This window comes from Lethenteron reissneri, chromosome 65 (assembly GCF_015708825.2).
Source record: "Lethenteron reissneri isolate LAM-NWPU_2019-01 chromosome 65, ASM1570882v1, whole genome shotgun sequence".
Classification (NCBI taxonomy): domain Eukaryota; kingdom Metazoa; phylum Chordata; class Hyperoartia; order Petromyzontiformes; family Petromyzontidae; genus Lethenteron; species Lethenteron reissneri.
Window position 1 is genome coordinate 4,043,860 of NC_083843.1, and position 24,709 is coordinate 4,068,568.

At 54.0% G+C, this 24,709-nt stretch overlaps 1 protein-coding gene across 3 annotated transcripts in view; it reads right to left on the bottom strand.

Annotated features, from left to right (window-relative positions):
• Positions 1–23,741, bottom strand: part of LOC133359519 (E3 ubiquitin/ISG15 ligase TRIM25-like) — an 87,573-nt gene extending 63,832 nt beyond the window's left edge. For all 3 annotated transcript variants that reach the window (XM_061577939.1, XM_061577937.1, XM_061577938.1), the window contains exons 1-4: positions 23,122–23,741; positions 22,493–22,588; positions 18,027–18,233; positions 17,885–17,907 (exon numbers count right to left, since the gene is read on the bottom strand). In XM_061577939.1, coding sequence (XP_061433923.1) covers positions 17,885–17,907; positions 18,027–18,233; positions 22,493–22,588; positions 23,122–23,679 — 884 coding nt within the window. In that variant the 5' untranslated portion in view covers positions 23,680–23,741. The remainder of the gene's footprint in view (positions 1–17,884; positions 17,908–18,026; positions 18,234–22,492; positions 22,589–23,121) is intronic.
• Positions 23,742–24,709: the final 968 nt, after the last annotated feature.

Sequence of the window (24,709 nt, forward strand, 5' to 3'; positions counted from 1 at the left end):
CACAGCCAGTGTCTTATACAGCCCGTGCCTCACAATGCCAGTGTCTCACGCGCAGCCCTTGTCTCACACACAGCCTGTGTCTCACATTCAGACCGTGTCTCACACACAGACCGTGTCACACACACAGCCCGTGTCTCACGCTCAGTCAGTGTCTCAGAAACAGCCCGTGTCTCACACACAGCCAGTCTCTCACACAGGCAGTGTCTCACACACAGCCCGTGTCACACACAGCCCGTGTCACACACAGCCCGTGTCTCACACACAGACCGTGTCTCACACACAGCCAGCGTCTCACACACAGCCAGTGTCAGACGCGCAGCCCTTGTCGCACACACAGCCAGTGTCTCACACACAGCCCGTGTCTCTCAAACAGCCAGTGTCTCACGCGCAGCCCTTGTCTCACACACAGCCTGTGTCTCACATTCAGCCCGTGTCTCACACACAGACCGTGTCACACACACAGCCCGTGTCTCACGCTCAGTCAGTGTCTCAGAAACAGCCCGTGTCTCACACACAGCCAGTCTCTCACACAGGCAGTGTCTCACACACAGCCCGTGTCACACACAGCCCGTGTCACACACAGCCCGTGTCTCACACACAGACCGTGTCACACACACAGCCAGCGTCTCACACACAGCCAGTGTCAGACGCGCAGCCCTTGTCGCACACACAGCCCGTGTCTCACACAGCCCGTTTCTCACACAAAGCAATTGTCTCACACACAGCCAGTGTCTTATACAGCCCGTGTCTCACAATGCCGGTGTCTCACGCGCAGCCCTTGTCTCACACACAGACCGTGTCTCACACACAGCCCGTGTCTCACGCTCAGTCAGTGCCTCAGACACAGCCAGTGTCTCAGACACAGCCCGTGTCTCAGACACAGCCAGTGTCTCAGACACAGCCAGTGTCTCAGACACTTCCAGTGTCTCAGACCCAGCCAGTGTCTCAAACACAGCCAGTGTCTCAGACACAGCTGGTGTCTCACACACAGCCAGTGTCTCTCACACAGCCAGTGTCTCACATACAGCCAGTGTCTCAGACACAGCCAGTGTCTCACACACAGTCAGTGTCTCACACACAGTCAGTGTCTCTCACACAGCCAGTGTCTCACACAAAGCAATTGTCTCACACACAGCCCGTGTCTCTCACACAGCCAGTGTCTTATACAGCCCGTGCCTCACAATGCCAGTGTCTCTCGCGCAGCCCTTGTCTCACACACAGCCTGTGTCTCACATTCAGACCGTGTCTCACACACAGACCGTGTCACACACACAGCCCGTGTCTCACGCTCAGTCAGTGTCTCAGAAACAGCCTGTGTCTCACACACAGCCAGTCTCTCACACAGGCAGTGTCTCACACACAGCCCGTGTCACACACAGCCCGTGTCACACACAGCCCGTGTCTCACACACAGACCGTGTCACACACACAGCCAGCGTCTCACACACAGCCAGTGTCAGACGCGCAGCCCTTGTCGCACACACAGCCAGTGTCTCACACACAGCCCGTGTCTCTCAAAAAAGCCAGTGTCTGACGCGCAGCCAATGTCTCACACAAAGCCAGCTTCTCACACTCATCCAGTGTCTCACACAGACCGTGTCTCACACACAGCTCCTGTCTCACACACAGCCCGTGTCTCACACACAGCCAGTGTCTCACACACAGTCAGTGTCTCAAAGCATCCCGTGTCTCACACACAGTCAGTGTCTCACACAGCCCTTGTCTCACACACAGCCCGTGTCTCACACACAGCCCGTGTCTCACACACAGTCAGTGGCTCACACACAGCCCGTGTCTCACACACAGCCCGTGTCTCACACACAGCCAGTGTCTCACACAGCCATCGTCTCACACACAGCTCGTGTCTTACACACATTCTGTGTCTCACACATAGCCCGTGTCGTACAGGCAGTGTCTTACAAAGCCCGTGTCTCACACACAACCAGTGTCTCACGCATAGCCCGTGTCTCACACAGCCCGTGTCTCATGCGCAGCCCTTGTCTCACGCGCAGCCCTTGTCTCACACAGAGCCCGTGTCTCACACACAGACCGTGTCACACACACACAGCCCGTGTCTGACGCTCAGTCAATGTCTCACACTCAGCCCGTGTCTCACACACAGACCGTGTCACACACACATCCCATGTCTCACGCTCAGTCAGTGTCTCAGACACAGCCCGTGTCTCACACACAGCCAGTCTCTCACACAGCCCGTGTCTCACATACATCCTGTGTCTCACACAAAGCCCATGTCCCACAGACAGTGTCACACTCAGCCCGTGTCTCACATACATCCTGTGTCTCACACATAGCCCATGTCCCACAGACAGTGTCACACTCAGCCCGTGTCTTACGTACAGCCAGTGTCTCACACAGCCCGTGTCTCACACAGCCCGTTTCTCACATATAGCCCGTGTCCCAGAGGCAGTGTCACACTCAGCCAGTGTCTCACATATAGCCCGTGTCCCACAGGCTGTATCACACTCAGCCAGTGTCTCACACACAACCAGTGTCTCACACTCAGCCAGGGTCTCACACACAGCCAATGTCTCACACAGTCCGTCTCTCACACAGCCCGTGTCTCACACAGCCCGTGTCTCAAACACAGCCAGTGTCTCAGACACAGCAATTGTCTCACACACAGACCATGTCACACACAGTCAGTTTCACAGACAGCCATTGTCTCATACACAGCCCGTGTCTCACAGACAGCAAGTGTCTCTCAAACAGCCAGTGTCTCACACACAAACCGTGTCTCACACACAAACCGTGTCACACACAGCCAGTGTCTGACACGCAGCCCTTGTCTCACAAACAGCCCGTGTCTCACACAGTCCGTCTCTCACACAGCCAGTGTATCACACACAGCCAGTGTATCACACAGCCAGTGTCTCACACAGCCCGTTTCTCACACAAAGCAATTGTCTCACACACAGCCAGTGTCTTATACAGCCCGTGTCTCACAATGCCGGTGTCTCACGCGCAGCCCTTGTCTCACACACAGACCGTGTCTCACACACAGCCCGTGTCTCACGCTCAGTCAGTGCCTCAGACACAGCCAGTGTCTCAGACACAGCCCGTGTCTCAGACACAGCCAGTGTCTCAGACACAGCCAGTGTCTCAGACACAGCCAGTGTCTCACACACAGCCAGTGTCTCAGACCCAGCCAGTGTCTCAAACACAGCCAGTGTCTCAGACACAGCTGGTGTCTCACACACAGCCAGTGTCTCTCACACAGCCAGTGTCTCACATACAGCCAGTGTCTCAGACACAGCCAGTGTCTCACACACAGTCAGTGTCTCTCACACAGCCAATGTCACACACACAGCCCGTGTCTCTCACACAGCCAGTGTCTTATACAGCCCGTGCCTCACAATGCCAGTGTCTCACGCGCAGCCCTTGTCTCACACACAGCCTGTGTCTCACATTCAGACCGTGTCTCACACACAGACCGTGTCACACACACAGCCCGTGTCTCACGCTCAGTCAGTGTCTCAGAAACAGCCCGTGTCTCACACACAGCCAGTCTCTCACACAGGCAGTGTCTCACACACAGCCCGTGTCACACACAGCCCGTGTCACACACAGCCCGTGTCTCACACACAGACCGTGTCTCACACACAGCCAGCGTCTCACACACAGCCAGTGTCAGACGCGCAGCCCTTGTCGCACACACAGCCAGTGTCTCACACACAGCCCGTGTCTCTCAAACAGCCAGTGTCTCACGCGCAGCCCTTGTCTCACACACAGCCTGTGTCTCACATTCAGCCCGTGTCTCACACACAGACCGTGTCACACACACAGCCCGTGTCTCACGCTCAGTCAGTGTCTCAGAAACAGCCCGTGTCTCACACACAGCCAGTCTCTCACACAGGCAGTGTCTCACACACAGCCCGTGTCACACACAGCCCGTGTCACACACAGCCCGTGTCTCACACACAGACCGTGTCACACACACAGCCAGCGTCTCACACACAGCCAGTGTCAGACGCGCAGCCCTTGTCGCACACACAGCCAGTGTCTCACACACAGCCCGTGTCTCTCAAAAAAGCCAGTGTCTGACGCGCAGCCAATGTCTCACACAAAGCCAGCTTCTCACACTCATCCAGTGTCTCACACAGACCGTGTCTCACACACAGCTCCTGTCTCACACACAGCCCGTGTCTCACACACAAACCATGTCACACACAGCCAGTGTCTGACGCTCAGCCCTTGTCTCACACACAGCCCGTGTCTCACACAGCCCGTTTCTCACACACAGCCAGCATCTCACACACAGTCAGTGTCTCAAACGCATCCCGTGTCTCACACACAGTCAGTGTCTCACACATAGCCCATGTCCCACAGACAGTGTCACACTCAGCCCGTGTCTTACGTACAGCCAGTGTCTCACACAGCCCGTGTCTCACACAGCCCGTTTCTCACATATAGCCCGTGTCCCAGAGGCAGTGTCACACTCAGCCAGTGTCTCACATATAGCCCGTGTCCCACAGGCTGTATCACACTCAGCCAGTGTCTCACACACAACCAGTGTCTCATACTCAGCCAGGGTCTCACACACAGCCAATGTCTCACACAGTCCGTCTCACACACAGCCCGTGTCTCACACACAGTCAGTGGCTCACACACAGCCCGTGTCTCACACACAGCCCGTGTCTCACACACAGCCAGTTTCTCACACAGCCATCGTCTCACACACAGCTCGTGTCTTACACACATTCTGTGTCTCACACATAGCCCGTGTCGTACAGGCAGTGTCTTACAAAGCCCGTGTCTCACACACAACCAGTGTCTCACGCATAGCCCGTGTCTCACACAGCCCGTGTCTCATGCGCAGCCCTTGTCTCACGCGCAGCCCTTGTCTCACACACAGCCCGTGTCTCACACACAGACCGCTTCACACACACACAGCCCGTGTCTGACGCTCAGTCAATGTCTCACACTCAGCCCGTGTCTCACACACAGACCGTGTCACACACACATCCCATGTCTCACGCTCAGTCAGTGTCTCAGACACAGCCCGTGTCTCACACACAGCCAGTCTCTCACACAGCCCGTGTCTCACATACATCCTGTGTCTCACACATAGCCCATGTCCCACAGACAGTGTCACACTCAGCCAGTGTCTCACATACATCCTGTGTCTCACACATAGCCCATGTCCCACAGACAGTGTCACACTCAGCCCGTGTCTTACGTACAGCCAGTGTCTCACATAGCCCGTGTCTCACACAGCCCGTTTCTCACATATAGCCCGTGTCCCAGAGGCAGTGTCACACTCAGCCAGTGTCTCACATATAGCCCGTGTCCCACAGGCTGTATCACACTCAGCCAGTGTCTCACACACAACCAGTGTCTCACACTCAGCCAGGGTCTCACACACAGCCAATGTCTCACACAGTCCGTCTCTCACACAGCCCGTGTCTCACACAGCCCGTGTCTCAAACACAGCCAGTGTCTCAGACACAGCAATTGTCTCACACACAGACCATGTCACACACAGTCAGTTTCACAGACAGCCATTGTCTCATACACAGCCCGTGTCTCACAGACAGCAGGTGTCTCTCAAACAGCCAGTGTCTCACACACAAACCGTGTCTCACACACAAACCGTGTCACACACAGCCAGTGTCTGACACGCAGCCCTTGTCTCACAAACAGCCCGTGTCTCACACAGTCCGTCTCTCACACAGCCAGTGTATCACACACAGCCAGTGTATCACACAGCCAGTGTCTCACACAGCCCGTTTCTCACACAAAGCAATTGTCTCACACACAGCCAGTGTCTTATACAGCCCGTGTCTCACAATGCCGGTGTCTCACGCGCAGCCCTTGTCTCACACACAGACCGTGTCTCACACACAGCCCGTGTCTCACGCTCAGTCAGTGCCTCAGACACAGCCAGTGTCTCAGACACAGCCCGTGTCTCAGACACAGCCAGTGTCTCAGACACAGCCAGTGTCTCAGACACAGCCAGTGTCTCACACACAGCCAGTGTCTCAGACCCAGCCAGTGTCTCAAACACAGCCAGTGTCTCAGACACAGCTGGTGTCTCACACACAGCCAGTGTCTCTCACACAGCCAGTGTCTCACATACAGCCAGTGTCTCAGACACAGCCAGTGTGACACACACAGTCAGTGTCTCTCACACAGCCAGTGTCTCACACAAAGCAATTGTCTCACACACAGCCTGTATCTCACACAGCCAATGTCACACACACAGCCCGTGTCTCTCACACAGCCAGTGTCTTATACAGCCCGTGCTTCACAATGCCAGTGTCTCACGCGCAGCCCTTGTCTCACACACAGCCTGTGTCTCACATTCAGACCGTGTCTCACACACAGACCGTGTCACACACACAGCCCGTGTCTCACGCTCAGTCAGTGTCTCAGAAACAGCCCGTGTCTCACACACAGCCAGTCTCTCACACAGGCAGTGTCTCACACACAGCCCGTGTCACACACAGCCCGTGTCACACACAGCCCGTGTCTCACACACAGACCGTGTCTCACACACAGCCAGCGTCTCACACACAGCCAGTGTCAGACGCGCAGCCCTTTTCGCACACACAGCCAGTGTCTCACACACAGCCAGTGTCTCTCAAACAGCCAGTGTCTCACGCGCAGCCCTTGTCTCACACACAGCCTGTGTCTCACATTCAGCCCGTGTCTCACACACAGACCGTGTCACACACACAGCCCGTGTCTCACGCTCAGTCAGTGTCTCAGAAACAGCCCGTGTCTCACACACAGCCAGTCTCTCACACAGGCAGTGTCTCACACACAGCCCGTGTCACACACAGCCCGTGTCACACACAGCCCGTGTCTCACACACAGACCGTGTCACACACACAGCCAGCGTCTCACACACAGCCAGTGTCAGACGCGCAGCCCTTGTCGCACACACAGCCAGTGTCTCACACACAGCCCGTGTCTCTCAAAAAAGCCAGTGTCTGACGCGCAGCCAATGTCTCACACAAAGCCAGCTTCTCACACTCATCCAGTGTCTCACACAGACCGTGTCTCACACACAGCTCCTGTCTCACACACAGCCCGTGTCTCACACACAAACCATGTCACACACAGCCAGTGTCTGACGCTCAGCCCTTGTCTCACACACAGCCCGTGTCTCACACAGCCCGTTTCTCACACACAGCCAGCGTCTCACACACAGTCAGTGTCTCAAACGCATCCCGTGTCTCACACACAGTCAGTGTCTCACACAGCCCTTGTCTCACACACAGCCCGTGTCTCACACACAGCCCGTGTCTCACACTTAGCCAGTGTCTCACACACAGCCCGTGTCTCACACACAGCCCGTGTCTCACACACAGTCAGTGGCTCACACACAGCCCGTGTCTCACACACAGCCCGTGTCTCACACACAGCCAGTGTCTCACACACAGCCAGCGTCTCACACACAGCCAGTGTCTCACACACAGTCAGTGTCTCAAACGCATCCCGTGTCTCACACACAGTCAGTGTCTCACACAGACCTTGTCTCACACACAGCCCGTGTCTCACACACAGCCCGTGTTTCACACTTAGACAGTGTCTCACACACAGTCAGTGTCTCACACACAGCCCGTGTCTCACACACAGCCAGTGTCTCACACACAGTCAGTGTCTCAAACGCATCCCGTGTCTCACACACAGTCAGTGTCTCACACAGCCCTTGTCTCACACACAGCCCGTGTCTCACACACAGCCCGTGTCTCACACACAGTCAGTGGCTCACACACAGCCCGTGTCTCACACACAGCCCGTGTCTCACACACAGCCAGTGTCTCACAGAGCCATCGTCTCACACACAGCTCGTGTCTTACACACATTCTGTGTCTCACACATAGCCCGTGTCGTACAGGCAGTGTCTTACACAGCTCGTGTCTTACACACATTCTGTGTCTCACGCATAGCCCTTGTCTCACGCGCAGCCCGTGTCTCATGCGCAGCCCTTGTCTCACGCGCAGCCCTTGTCTCACACACAGCCCGTGTCTCACACACAGACCGTGTCACACACACACAGCCCGTGTCTGACGCTCAGTCAATGTCTCACACTCAGCCCGTGTCTCACACACAGACCGTGTCACACACACATCCCATGTCTCACGCTCAGTCAGTGTCTCAGACACAGCCCGTGTCTCACACACAGCCAGTCTCTCACACAGCCCGTGTCTCACATACATCCTGTGTCTCACACATAGCCCATGTCCCACAGACAGTGTCACACTCAGCCCGTGTCTCACATACATCCTGTGTCTCACACATAGCCCATGTCCCACAGACAGTGTCACACACAGCCCGTGTCTCACATACATCCAGTGTCTCACACATAGCCCATGTCCCACAGACAGTGTCACACTCAGCCCGTGTCTCACATACATCCTGTGTCTCACACATAGCCCATGTCCCACAGACAGTGTCACACTCAGCCCGTGTCTTACGTACAGCCAGTGTCTCACACAGCCCGTGTCTCACACAGCCCGTTTCTCACATATAGCCCGTGTCCCAGAGGCAGTGTCACACTCAGCCAGTGTCTCACATATAGCCCGTGTCCCACAGGCAGTATCACACTCAGCCAGTGTCTCACACACAACCAGTGTCTCACACTCAGCCAGGGTCTCACACACAGCCAATGTCTCACACAGTCCGTCTCTCACACAGCCCGTGTCTCACACAGCCCGTGTCTCAAACACAGCCAGTGTCTCAGACACAGCAATTGTCTCACACACAGACCATGTCACACACAGGCAGTTTCACAGACAGCCAGTGTCTTATACACAGCCCGTGTCTCACAGACAGCAAGTGTCTCTCAAACAGCCAGTGTCTCACACACAAACCGTGTCTCACACACAAACCGTGTCACAAACAGCCCGTGTCTCACACAGTCCGTCTCTCACACAGCCAGTGTATCACACACAGCCAGTGTATCACACAGCCCGTGTCTCACACAGCCCGTTTCTCACACAAAGCAATTGTCTCACACACAGCCAGTGTCTTATACAGCCCGTGTCTCACAATGCCGGTGTCTCACGCGCAGCCCTTGTCTCACACACAGACCGTGTCTCACACACAGCCCGTGTCTCACGCTCAGTCAGTGCCTCAGACACAGCCAGTGTCTCAGACACAGCCCGTGTCTCAGACACAGCCAGTGTCTCAGACACAGCCAGTGTCTCAGACACAGCCAGTGTCTCACACACAGCCAGTGTCTCAGACCCAGCCAGTGTCTCAAACACAGCCAGTGTCTCAGACACAGCTGGTGTCTCACACACAGCCAGTGTCTCTCACACAGCCAGTGTCTCACATACAGCCAGTTTCTCAGACACAGCCAGTGTCTCACACACAGTCAGTGTCTCTCACACAGCCAGTGTCTCACACAAAGCAATTGTCTCACACACAGCCCGTATCTCACACAGCCAATGTCACACACACAGCCCGTGTCTCTCACACAGCCAGTGTCTTATACAGCCCGTGCCTCACAATGCCAGTGTCTCACGCGCAGCCCTTGTCTCACACACAGCCTGTGTCTCACATTCAGCCCGTGTCTCACACACAGACCGTGTCACACACACAGCCCGTGTCTCACGCTCAGTGTCTCAGAAACAGCCCGTGTCTCACACACAGCCAGTCTCTCACACAGGCAGTGTCTCACACACAGCCCGTGTCACACACAGCCCGTGTCACACACAGCCCGTGTCTCACACACAGACCGTGTCACACACAGCCCGTGTCTCACACACAGCCAGTGTCAGACGCGCAGCCCTTGTCGCACACACAGCCAGTGTCTCACACACAGCCCGTGTCTCTCAAACAGCCAGTGTCTGACGCGCAGCCAATGTCTCACACAAAGCCAGCTTCTCACACTCATCCAGTGTCTCACACAGACCGTGTCTCACACACAGCTTCTGTCTCACACACAGCCCGTGTCTCACACACAGCCCATGTCTCACACACAGCCAGTGTCTCACACACAGCCCATGTCTCACACACATCCTGTGTCTCACACATAGCCCTTGTCTCACACTCATCCAGTTTCTCACACACAGCCCGCGTCTCACACACATCCTGTGTCTCACACATAGCCCGTGTCTCACACAGTCCAACTCTCACACAGCCTGTGTCTCACACACAGCCAGTGTCTCACACAGCCCGTGTCTCACACTCAGCCAGTGTCTCACACACAGCAAGTGTCTCAGACACAGCCCGTGTCTCATACTCAGCCAGTGTCTCACACACAGCCAGTGTCTTACACACTGCTCGTGTCTCACACACAGCCCTTGTCTCACACACATTCTGTGTCTCACACACAGCCCGTGTCTCTCACACAGCCAGTGTCTTATACAGCCCGTGCCTCACAATGCCAGTGTCTCACGCGCAGCCCTTGTCTCACACACAGCCTGTGTCTCACATTCAGACCGTGTCTCACACACAGACCGTGTCACACACACAGCCCGTGTCTCACGCTCAGTCAGTGTCTCAGAAACAGCCCGTGTCTCACACACAGCCAGTCTCTCACACAGGCAGTGTCTCACACACAGCCCGTGTCACACACAGCCCGTGTCACACACAGCCCGTGTCTCACACACAGACCGTGTCTCACACACAGCCAGCGTCTCACACACAGCCAGTGTCAGACGCGCAGCCCTTGTCGCACACACAGCCAGTGTCTCACACACAGCCCGTGTCTCTCAACAGCCAGTGTCTCACACACAGCCCGTGTCTCACACACAGCCCGTGTCTCACACTTAGCCAGTGTCTCACACACAGTCAGTGTCTCACACACAGCCCGTGTCTCACACACAGCCAGTGTCTCACACACAGTCAGTGTCTCAAACGCATCCCGTGTCTCACACACAGTCAGTGTGTCACACAGCCCTTGTCTCACACACAGCCCGTGTCTCACACACAGCCCGTGTCTCACACCCAGTCAGTGGCTCACACACAGCCCGTGTCTCACACACAGCCCGTGTCTCACACAGCCATCGTCTCACACACAGCTCGTGTCTTACACACATTCTGTGTCTCACACATAGCCCGTGTCGTACAGGCAGTGTCTTACAAAGCCCGTGTCTCACACACAACCAGTGTCTCACGCATAGCCCGTGTCTCACACAGCCCGTGTCTCATGCGCAGCCCTTGTCTCACGCGCAGCCCTTGTCTCACACACAGCCCGTGTCTCACACACAGACCGTGTCACACACACACAGCCCGTGTCTGACGCTCAGTCAATGTCTCACACTCAGACCGTGTCACACACACATCCCATGTCTCACGCTCAGTCAGTGTCTCAGACACAGCCCGTGTCTCACACACAGCCAGTCTCTCACACAGCCCGTGTCTCACATACATCCTGTGTCTCACACATAGCCCATGTCCCACAGACAGTGTCACACTCAGCCCGTGTCTCACATACATCCTGTGTCTCACACATAGCCCATGTCCCACAGACAGTGTCACACTCAGCCCGTGTCTTACGTACAGCCAGTGTCTCACACAGCCCGTGTCTCACACAGCCCGTTTCTCACATATAGCCCGTGTCCCAGAGGCAGTGTCACACTCAGCCAGTGTCTCACATATAGCCCGTGTCCCACAGGCAGTATCACACTCAGCCAGTGTCTCACACACAACCAGTGTCTCACACTCAGCCAGGGTCTCACACACAGCCAATGTCTCACACAGTCCGTCTCTCACACAGCCCGTGTCTCACACAGCCCGTGTCTCAAACACAGCCAGTGTCTCAGACACAGCAATTGTCTCACACACAGACCATGTCACACACAGGCAGTTTCACAGACAGCCAGTGTCTTAAACACAGCCCGTGTCTCACAGACAGCAAGTGTCTCTCAAACAGCCAGTGTCTCACACACAAACCGTGTCTCACACACAAACCGTGTCACAAACAGCCCGTGTCTCACACAGTCCGTCTCTCACACAGCCAGTGTATCACACACAGCCAGTGTATCACACAGCCCGTGTCTCACACAGCCCGTTTCTCACACAAAGCAATTGTCTCACACACAGCCAGTGTCTTATACAGCCCGTGTCTCACAATGCCGGTGTCTCACGCGCAGCCCTTGTCTCACACACAGACCGTGTCTCACACAGCCCGTGTCTCACGCTCAGTCAGTGCCTCAGACACAGCCAGTGTCTCAGACACAGTCCGTGTCTTAGACACAGCCAGTGTCTCAGACACAGCCAGTGTCTCAGACACAGCCAGTGTCTCACACACAGCCAGTGTCTTATACAGCCCGTGCCTCACAATGCCAGTGTCTCACGCGCAGCCCTTGTCTCACACACAGCCTGTGTCTCACATTCAGACCGTGTCTCACACACAGACCGTGTCACACACACAGCCCGTGTCTCACGCTCAGTCAGTGTCTCAGAAACAGCCCGTGTCTCACACACAGCCAGTCTCTCACACAGGCAGTGTCTCACACACAGCCCGTGTCACACACAGCCCGTGTCACACACAGCCCGTGTCTCACACACAGACCGTGTCTCACACACAGCCAGCGTCTCACACACAGCCAGTGTCAGACGCGCAGCCCTTGTCGCACACACAGCCAGTGTCTCACACACAGCCCGTGTCTCTCAACAGCCAGTGTCTCACACACAGCCCGTGTCTCACACACAGCCCGTGTCTCACACTTAGCCAGTGTCTCACACACAGTCAGTGTCTCACACACAGCCCGTGTCTCACACACAGCCAGTGTCTCACACACAGTCAGTGTCTCAAACGCATCCCGTGTCTCACACACAGTCAGTGTGTCACACAGCCCTTGTCTCACACACAGCCCGTGTCTCACACACAGCCCGTGTCTCACACACAGTCAGTGGCTCACACACAGCCCGTGTCTCACACACAGCCCGTGTCTCACACAGCCATCGTCTCACACACAGCTCGTGTCTTACACACATTCTGTGTCTCACACATAGCCCGTGTCGTACAGGCAGTGTCTTACAAAGCCCGTGTCTCACACACAACCAGTGTCTCACGCATAGCCCGTGTCTCACACAGCCCGTGTCTCATGCGCAGCCCTTGTCTCACGCGCAGCCCTTGTCTCACACACAGCCCGTGTCTCACACACAGACCGTGTCACACACACACAGCCCGTGTCTGACGCTCAGTCAATGTCTCACACTCAGACCGTGTCACACACACATCCCATGTCTCACGCTCAGTCAGTGTCTCAGACACAGCCCGTGTCTCACACACAGCCAGTCTCTCACACAGCCCGTGTCTCACATACATCCTGTGTCTCACACATAGCCCATGTCCCACAGACAGTGTCACACTCAGCCCGTGTCTCACATACATCATGTGTCTCACACATAGCCCATGTCCCACAGACAGTGTCACACTCAGCCCGTGTCTTACGTACAGCCAGTGTCTCACACAGCCCGTGTCTCACACAGCCCGTTTCTCACATATAGCCCGTGTCCCAGAGGCAGTGTCACACTCAGCCAGTGTCTCACATATAGCCCGTGTCCCACAGGCAGTATCACACTCAGCCAGTGTCTCACACACAACCAGTGTCTCACACTCAGCCAGGGTCTCACACACAGCCAATGTCTCACACAGTCCGTCTCTCACACAGCCCGTGTCTCACACAGCCCGTGTCTCAAACACAGCCAGTGTCTCAGACACAGCAATTGTCTCACACACAGACCATGTCACACACAGGCAGTTTCACAGACAGCCAGTGTCTTAAACACAGCCCGTGTCTCACAGACAGCAAGTGTCTCTCAAACAGCCAGTGTCTCACACACAAACCGTGTCTCACACACAAACCGTGTCACAAACAGCCCGTGTCTCACACAGTCCGTCTCTCACACAGCCAGTGTATCACACACAGCCAGTGTATCACACAGCCCGTGTCTCACACAGCCCGTTTCTCACACAAAGCAATTGTCTCACACACAGCCAGTGTCTTATACAGCCCGTGTCTCACAATGCCGGTGTCTCACGCGCAGCCCTTGTCTCACACACAGACCGTGTCTCACACACAGCCCGTGTCTCACGCTCAGTCAGTGCCTCAGACACAGCCAGTGTCTCAGACACAGCCCGTGTCTTAGACACAGCCAGTGTCTCAGACACAGCCAGTGTCTCAGACACAGCCAGTGTCTCACACACAGCCAGTGTCTCAGACACAGCAATTGTCTCACACACAGCCAGTGTCTCAGACACAGCTGGTGTCTCACACACAGCCAGTGTCTCTCACACAGCCAGTGTCTCACATACAGCCAGTTTCTCAGACACAGCCAGTGTCTCACACACAGTCAGTGTCTCTCACACAGCCAGTGTCTCACACAAAGCAATTGTCTCACACACAGCCCGTATCTCACACAGCCAATGTCACACACACAGCCCGTGTCTCTCACACAGCCAGTGTCTTATACAGCCCGTGCCTCACAATGCCAGTGTCTCACGCGCAGCCCTTGTCTCACACACAGCCTGTGTCTCACATTCAGCCCGTGTCTCACACACAGACCGTGTCACACACACAGCCCGTGTCTCACGCTCAGTGTCTCAGAAACAGCCCGTGTCTCACACACAGCCAGTCTCTCACACAGGCAGTGTCTCACACACAGCCCGTGTCACACACAGCCCGTGTCACACACAGCCCGTGTCTCACACACAGACCGTGTCACACACAGCCCGTGTCTCACACACAGCCAGTGTCAGACGCGCAGCCCTTGTCGCACACACAGCCAGTGTCTCACACACAGCCCGTGTCTCTCAAACAGCCAGTGTCTGACGCGCAGCCAATGTCTCACACAAAGCCAGCTTCTCACACTCATCCAGTGTCTCACACAGACCGTGTCTCACACACAGCTTCTGTCTCACACACAGCCCGTGTCTCACACACAGCCCATGTCTCACACACAGCCAGTGTCTCACACACAGCCCATGTCTCACACACATCCTGTGTCTCACACATAGCCCTTGTCTCACACTCATCCAGTTTCTCACACACAGCCCGCGTCTCACACACATCCTGTGTCTCACACATAGCCCGTGTCTCACACAGTCCAACTCTCACACAGCCTGTGTCTCACACACAGCCAGTGTCTCACACAGCCCGTGTCTCACACTCAGCCAGTGTCTCACACACAGCAAGTGTCTCAGACACAGCCCGTGTCTCATACTCAGCCAGTGTCTCACACACAGCCAGTGTCTTACACACTGCTCGTGTCTCACACACAGCCCTTGTCTCACACACAGTCTGTGTCTCACACACAGCCCGTGTCTCTCACACAGCCAGTGTCTTATACAGCCCGTGCCTCACAATGCCAGTGTCTCACGCGCAGCCCTTGTCTCACACACAGCCTGTGTCTCACATTCAGACCGTGTCTCACACACAGACCGTGTCACACACACAGCCCGTGTCTCACGCTCAGTCAGTGCCTCAGACACAGCCAGTGTCTCAGACACAGTCCGTGTCTTAGACACAGCCAGTGTCTCAGACACAGCCAGTGTCTCAGACACAGCCAGTGTCTCACACACAGCCAGTGTCTTATACAGCCCGTGCCTCACAATGCCAGTGTCTCACGCGCAGCCCGTGTCTCACACACAGCCCGTGTCTCACGCTCAGTCAGTGCCTCAGACACAGCCAGTGTCTCAGACACAGTCCGTGTCTTAGACACAGCCAGTGTCTCAGACACAGCCAGTGTCTCAGACACAGCCAGTGTCTCACACACAGCCAGTGTCTTATACAGCCCGTGCCTCACAATGCCAGTGTCTCACGCGCAGCCCTTGTCTCACACACAGCCTGTGTCTCACACACAGCCAGTGTCTCACATACAGCCAGTTTCTCAGACACAGCCAGTGTCTCACACACAGTCAGTGTCTCTCACACAGCCAGTGTCTCACACAAAGCAATTGTCTCACACACAGCCCGTATCTCACACAGCCAATGTCACACACACAGCCCGTGTCTCTCACACAGCCAGTGTCTTATACAGCCCGTGCCTCACAATGCCAGTGTCTCACGCGCAGCCCTTGTCTCACACACAGCCTGTGTCTCACATTCAGCCCGTGTCTCACACACAGACCGTGTCACACACACAGCCCGTGTCTCACGCTCAGTGTCTCAGAAACAGCCCGTGTCTCACACACAGCCAGTCTCTCACACAGGCAGTGTCTCACACACAGCCCGTGTCACACACAGCCCGTGTCACACACAGCCCGTGTCTCACACACAGACCGTGTCACACACAGCCCGTGTCTCACACACAGCCAGTGTCAGACGCGCAGCCCTTGTCGCACACACAGCCAGTGTCTCACACACAGCCCGTGTCTCTCAAACAGCCAGTGTCTGACGCGCAGCCAATGTCTCACACAAAGCCAGCTTCTCACACTCATCCAGTGTCTCACACAGACCGTGTCTCACACACAGCTTCTGTCTCACACACAGCCCGTGTCTCACACACAGCCCATGTCTCACACACAACCAGTGTCTCACACACAGCCCATGTCTCACACACATCCTGTGTCTCACACATAGCCCTTGTCTCACACTCATCCAGTTTCTCACACACAGCCCGCGTCTCACACACATCCTGTGTCTCACACATAGCCCGTGTCTCACACAGTCCAACTCTCACACAGCCTGTGTCTCACACACAGCCAGTGTCTCACACAGCCCGTGTCTCACACTCAGCCAGTGTCTCACACACAGCAAGTGTCTCAGACACAGCCCGTGTCTCATACTCAGCCAGTGTCTCACACACAGCCAGTGTCTTACACACTGCTCGTGTCTCACACACAGCCCTTGTCTCACACACATTCTGTGTCTCACACATAGCCAGTGTCCCACAGGCAGTGTCTTACACAGCCCGTGTCTCACACACAACCAGTGTCTCACACACAGCCAGTGTCTCACACACAGCCGGTGTCTCACACACAGTCAGTGTCTCACACACAGCCCGTGTCTCACTCACAGCCCGTGTCTCACACACAGCCTGTGTCTCACACACAGCCAGCGTCTCACACAGCCCGTGTCTCACACACAGCCAGCGTCTCACACAGCCCGTGTCTCACACACAGCCAGTGTCTCACACACAGCCAGTGTCTCACTCACAGCCCGTGTCTCACACACAGCTAGTGTCTCACACACAGCCAGTGTCTCACACACAGCCCGTGTCTCACTTACAGCCCGTGTCTCACACACAGCCAGTGTCTCACACACAGCCCGTGTCTCACACATAGCCCGTATCTCACAGCCAGTCTCTCACACAGCCCGTGTCTCACACACAGCCAGTGTCTCAGACACAGCAATTGTCTCACACACAGACCATATCACACACAGCCAGTGTCTCACACACAGCCAGTGTCTCACACACAGCCCGTGTCTCACACACAGCCCGTGTCTCACACACAGCCAGTGTCTCACACACAGCCAGTTTCTTACACAGACCGTGTCTACACACAGTCAGTGTCTCACACACAGTCAGTGTCTCACACACAGTCAGTGTCTCACACATAGCCCGTGTCTCACACAGTCCGTCTCTCACACAGCCCGTGTCTCACACACAGCCAGTGTCTCACACACAGCCCGTGTCTCACACACAGCCAGTGTCTTACACAAACCGTGTCTCACACACAGCCTGTGTCTCACACACAGTCCGTGTCTCACACACATACTGTGTCTCACACATATCCCGTGTCCCACAGGCAGTGTCTTACACAGCCCGTATCTCACATGCAGCCGGTGTCTCACACACAACCAGTGTCTCATGCCCAGCAAATGTCTCACACACAGCCAGTGTCTCACACTGCCTGTCTCTCACACACCGCCAGTGTCTAACACACAGAGGCCTTGTGTCTAACAAACACATCCTGCGTTGTGAGTGTTTAACCATAAGACTTTAAGGATCTGTACCTGCGCGTCTCCTCCAAGTGCCCCTGTGGAAGAGATAAAGATATCATGAGTGAAGTCTCTACCCACGTAGCTAGAGCTCCTATGCCACTGCCTGCTCTGTTATTCTGGACACCGTTGACGTCTCCACAGTGGCGCTCCCCACCTGCTCCAGAGCGCGCAGGCGAGCGACCTCCGCCTGGAGCTCGTCGATCTCCTGCTCGTGATGAGCGATGTACTGCTTGATCCGGGTCAGCAGCTCGCACTCCTTCATGGCCACGCGACGTAGAGCCTCTCTCTCGTCCTCATCCAGAGCCTTCCTTAGGCGGGCGAACTTGCCCGTAATTCGACCTCTGATCCCGGCCACCGATTCCTGCGGAGACGTGGGGACCACGGTTGGCTCCCTAAGAAATGAGCTACTCCGTATGTGCGTGTGGGCGCCGTTTGGCGACGAGATGTTGACTCTCTTGCCTGGTATCATCAGGTCGGGGTTTTGATCCTAACCCGTCGTATTATCATTTTCTTTGGGTCTTCCCGTTTTTGCCTCCACATTTATGAACAACGTCACGCGTTTAGAGTATTTGGGTGCTATTTACTTCCACATTGCAATCAGCCACTTTGTTGAGCTATCATTTGTAATAGCCAGGTCGCTTCTGAAAAAGAACTACATCGCTCAGTGGTGCCGTTCCTGGTCAAATAAAAGAGTTTAGTCTATGGGTCTCAAAGTTTAAAACGTAGGCTTTCGTGACCAATATCATACATAAGAGGTATTTTTTCGGAATAGGTCGCATAAATATATAAATGTGTCGTAAAAACCTGCCACGACCCAACCCAGCCAACTAGTAAGCGTTGTCACGGAAACTGAACATGTCAATTCGTCACCAGTACACCACACCAGTGTGTTGGAAAGCCAAGCCACAACATTTACAATCTGAGTACGACGTTTCGCCAGTAATTACAACCAGCTTCATCAGGCGACAGCAAAGATTTGTGGAGAGGTCTCATTGTTTCATTCCTTATATAGAGGTGTAGATGTGGAGACCCTGCTTCGGCGCTCTTGCGCCACGTGGGGGGGGGGCATTACTGAAGCAATGTACATTGTGCATTATTCGAGCCCTTTTAAATTGTCCTTCCTTTCTATTGTGTAGTGACATCGCGGGATGCCACTGTGTAGTGCCGGCCCTAGAGAGGCACGGCGAGCAGTGTAATGACATCGCGGATACCACTATGGTGTGGGTATAGTACTGGCCCTAGAGGGGCTCGGTCAGCGCTGATTGATAGCGCTGGATGGCATCATACTCGGGGTGCAGTGCCAACCCTACAGGATAGGGTGTGGAAGTGCCGGCTGTAGGAATAAGGTTACTAGAGACCATGGCACTCTGGTTGACCTGAGAGGACACGTGACCAGTTAGTCTACAAAGGAGCCCCAGGTGGGGGCAAGGGGTGGTCACGTGGTCGGGGTCAAGATCCTGCTGTAGGATTCTGGAAGGTGGTCGTGGCCAAGGGCGGAGCCAGCCACACCGCAGAGGCCGGTTCCCCTAGAGGGACTGGCATTGTTGTTCATCCTGAAGAAATCTTCGACTGCGTCCTGCATTCTACGAGTCTCCAACAAGTGGACCTGGACCCGAGCTGTTGGACCTGGTCCGTATTAGCTAGTTACATTGCAATTAGTGTAGTTAGCCTGGCGGTCACCACCATAGGTTGTTATTCTGTTAAGGGTCATATACCCCGTGTGTTGGTAATAAATAAACGAGTTGTCTCCATGTGTACATCTGTGAATCAGTTCAACTCACTACATGTGTATTATGATAGCCATACCAACGGTAATCTCTATTGAAGTAAGCTGCCCTTTGTAGGTGTGTAGGACTCGTACTGACGCGACAGCTTCTTTGTCTTTCTCGTCTCTTTTATTAATGCATATAGTTCACATCTCCTCCGTCATCATTACTCCATGTCTCTCCGTTCTCTTCAATCCACAACTCCCCATCAACATCACTCCATGTGTCTCCGCTCCCTCGCTCCGCTGGCTCCGCTCGCTCCCTCTTCAGCTCGATCGCTCTTTATCTCCCTGCCGTCTCACTCAGTCGTGACTTCTATATCCAGGTCCCTTACTCCGCTGCTATCCGATACTGTGTTCTCTTACCCTCTGCTACCATACTCTATCTTCTCTTGTCTACCCCTATCGTATCTATCTGCTACCGTATCTATACTCCCTGTTGCTCCGTCTCTGTCCCAGGCACCAACTCCAATTCCAACTCCAACACCAACTCCCGTATCTCCGCCACGCTCTGCCTTTATCCCCGAACCAATTAGCTTGAATTAATTATGTCATCCCCCGCCAGCCTCACGTGATGTTGTTGTCGTAGACACCCCGGAGCCTGTCTCGACCACTCACCCTCTCGACCAATCACCGGCCTGCATCTTCAATTACCCTTAACACCTGTGGCGTCTCTTAATGACCTCACCCCTTAATTGGCGCAACAACAACTTTATGGGCTCGCCTACTGTCCGTGTCCCCGGTTGCCCCCCCCTGTCCGCTGCATGTTCGCATCACAACCAAATGCGTGGCGCGTGTTATCTCAAGTTCTACAGGTGTAATAAATGACTGCCACGACAGATAGAGACTTGCATCCTTTTATTATTTATTGATGACTGCTCGATTCCGCACTCCTTCTGGATGGTCACTCTCTCTCTCTCGCTGCATGCACGTGCTCACTGCTCCCCTGTTCCGCACGCCTTCCCTCACTCTCTCTGTTCCCGTGCACCACTTGTTGTTGGCGTGCAGGGAGCCGGGAGATCTTCCGCCCTCGAGCCCGCCACGTGGCCGGTGGCTTGACGAGATGGTGGAGATGCAGTCTGGACTCCAGGCTTCCACACCGACCCCGAGTCCCTCTCCTGCTTCTCCTTATATCCTCTCCGGCGGAGCTTAGCCCCACCTCTCTAGCCACATCCCCCTCAGAACCTTCCCGATGGTTCCCGCATGTACCCATGAGCTCCGCCCATTAACTTTGGCCCAGATGGAACCCTTAGCCCTGATTGGCAATGACTGATGCAGCAGTGCCTATGTAGCCCTCCGTTGCCTGCCGGTGGGCTCTCTCATTACATAGGCATGCATTTAAGACATTTATTATTTGATGATTCGCTATCCGAACGGTTTAAGTAATTTTTATTTATTTCAATTTCGATAGATTATATCATTAGTCTTTGCCAGTAGTAGCTAGTTTTGCACATAACTTCAATATTATCACAATCAATTGAGTGCCCTTGTTGGCACGTGTGTTCTGCTACCGCTGACACTATATTTGAGATAATTTTATATTTCTCTGATGTTCTTTTCGTCTCGTGCTGAGCATTTGTCCTGTTTGACCAACATAACATTTACCACACGTGCAGTTGAATTTCACTTCTCAGACTGTCACCATCTGACACTTGCTTAGCTCGATGAATGAGCGTCTTGATAAGAGCAGAATTATGTGTGGGGTGATGGTGTGACTGCACTCAGAGTACAGTGGGGGCCCCCTCATGGGTGTGACGAGATGTGGTGAGATGTTAACTACCTCGCCGGGTATACAGGGGCCGTGGGTTCGATCACGACCGTGAAGCCTGCAGAGATTTTTCTCCGAGTCCTCCGGTTTTTCTCTCCATATTAAGAATCAGCATAATCCAGGTAGGTTTTTCCCACGAGTCCGACTTGGGTCTAGAGTCCAAAGTATTCGTTATCTGCTGTGAAGAACCTGCAGAGCCCAAGAGAGCGGCTCCGAGTTCAAGCAAGCGTTTAGAGTACAGTATTTAGAGTTTTTGGCAGCTATCAATTTCCACCTGATAAGCCATTTCATTGAGCCATCATTTGTGATAGCCAGGTTCCTTCTGAAAAAGAGCTGCATGGCTCAGTGGGGCCTTACCTGGCGAAATAAAAATAGTTTAGTCTATGGGTCTCTATTCATCTTTGTGTCACTCTGTTTCTCTATTTGTCCCTGTGTATCACTATTTGTCCCTCTGTATCTGAATGGGTCTCTATGTATCTATTTGGGTCTCTTTGTACCTCTCTGTGTTTTTACGTATCTCTATGGGTCTCTATGTATATCTATGGGTCTGCTGCTATAAATTTCCACGTGATGATGATGTCAGCCACTTGGGTGAGTGATCATTTGTGATAGGTCGTTTCTGAAAAAAGCTAGACAGCTCAGTGAGGACTTACCTGAATAAATAAAAAAATAGCTGTAGTTAAAATAGACTATGGAGACGCAATTAGGGACGGTGAGGTGCAACTGTGCGGTGTTCGTGCCTCTGCGTCCGTGCCGGTGAACAACCTCCCGTGCAGTGCAACAGCTGCACCACAGCTCCACCCCGAAAATCCGTCGCACTTTCTACGTCATCTTTTTTCCACAGGAGTGGTAGACGGAAGGGCGAGTAACCTGACCTCATGGCAGACTCGACAATGCGGTTATCGAATGCGGTAAACGTGCAACCCACTTGTAGTTAATGTTGAGTTTGAACGTTAATGATTTAGTTCAAGTAAGAGGCGTCAATGTTATGAACCTGCACGAAGTTCGCTTGAATTAATTTGACCACCACGACTTCCACACTGGGTGGAGGTCACGGGGGTCAAAGAGCCAGACCCGGACACGGTACCTGCGCCTCCTTGCGAGCAGCCTCCATCCGCTTCACGAACTTCTTCGCTTTCTTCTTCTTCTTCTCCACCGCTCGCGTCTCCTCCTCTACGCGCGGCTGTAGTGAGAGACGAGACATCACCAGGGGGAGACTCCAGCCCCATGAGCCACCCCTCACACCGCCCTTCCCTCCACACCGACCCCTCCACAGCTAAGGCCCTCATATCCACGCAAGCCTCTCTATGGCGACTGAGATGGGGGGAACGGGGAGTGGGCAAGCTGATGCCTCGTTGTAGCAGCAGCCGGTGGGAGCCGTGATGGCTTGGTGTCCGTATCGACTTGGACCCAAAAGCCCATGTGCCCACAGCTTTCAAGTTTAGAATATAAATCTAATAGAATTATCTATCTGGTGGCTGTGATATTGGTCTCAAATATCTATTCACTTAATTCCGTTAAACGGTATTTAGTTTTAATGAGAGCTTGTCTTGCAATACATCCCGAGGGTGTTTCCTAAAACGCCAACCAGGCAGAGAGACAGAGATTCAAAAAAATAGTGTGAACACACAATTACGTTTTTCTCATCAGATGTTGTGCAGCCCAGTGACATAATTGAACCGTTCATGTTGTGGTATCTCGCTCTGAGAGCCTCACCTTCCGTGTCTCGTGCTCGTTCTTCAGCGTCAGGACCTTGTGTCCTTTGTGTTCACCTGCGTTAGTGCAGGTAGCGCAGACCAGGCTGCTGTCTACTGTGCAGTAGAATTCCAGCTCCTTGCTGTGCTCCCGGCAACGCCGCTCCTCCATTTTCGCGATGGGAGCCACCAGGACGTGATCTCTCAACCTGGGATTATCTACATGAGGCTGCAAGTGTGTCGCACAGAAGGACATCTCACATCTCAGGCAGGTCTTCAGTGCAGGAGTGTGGCCGTCAGTGCAGTGGTCACACACGACGACTGCGGCCATCCCGTCTCCAACTCTGAGCTGCTCTACCAGGTTGGCGAGTGCCACGTTCCTCCTCAGCTGGGGTCGTACAGGGAAGGTCGCTTGGCACTGCGGGCAGCTGAAGCTGCTCGCCGTCTCCCAGGCGGCCTCCAGGCACCGGAGGCAGAACGAGTGTCCGCAGCTCAGCGTGGCGGGGAAGACGAACGTGCCCAGGCAGATGAAGCAGCGCAGCTCACTATCCACACTCTCACTGGGAGTCGCGCTCGCCATGACCAATGGCTTCACTCGGATCGATCGCTGTGTGTCTCAGAGACCTTGGACCAGGACCTCTCTCTTATAGCGACGGTGAAGAAGGAAGTAAAATACTTAACATTTTTTCATTGTCGTCACTGACATCACGAGACACTGCCTGGAATGTGAACCCGCGCCCCTATGTGTGCAAACAGCAGCCTCAAGGTGAACATGGCTACTGTACACATCTTGACATTAAAAAAAACGAGTGCTGTTGTTAATATAAATCGGTGAGGCTCAGCTGCGTTGGCTCATTCATGAGATGAGTGTCGAGAGAAAAACTCATCTTTCTAAAACAAATTGGTGGCAAGATGTTATCTCCCTCGCCTGGTATACAGGAGGTGGTGGGTTTGAACCAAACCCTGAAGCTTTTTTAAAGTTTGCGTCTCTCTCTGTCCATGGTCATGTGAAATTTTACCCGGGTCCTCCGGTTTTTCCCTCCACATTTACAATGAACATCACGTTTTTAGAGTAGTTGGCCGCAATACATTTACACGTGTTAAGTCATCATTTGTGGCCAGGTCGTTTCTGATAAAGAGCCAATTTCTCAGTGAGCCTTGCCTGGTAAAGCAAAATAAACAGTTGGTACAGTTGTAGATATCTCATGATGTCCTGCAACTCCAACTCAGTGTAATTATCCCAACGTGACGAGTTGCTTGAATGTCATTGTGGCATCCCAGATGGAATTTGTCTATAGCCTCCCGTAACCCATCCTAGAATCTTGAGCCATTTGCCAGCAGCGGGAATCTGTCACCAACTATACCTGCCTCCATCACCCACTGCTGGCGATGTCACCGTCTATCACTAACATTATCCGAGACTGGAGATCCCCGTCCCAATCATTCACAGCCGCACGCACCACTTACTTTACCTGCGTTGTTGTTTCACATTCACACGCACGGCTACTCAACACGCATGCCCACGCAGCAACACAAATGCCCATCGGCGTTCACCATTATTGTAAAAAATCAAATACTAATAAAACTAAACAATTTTTATTCTACCAGGT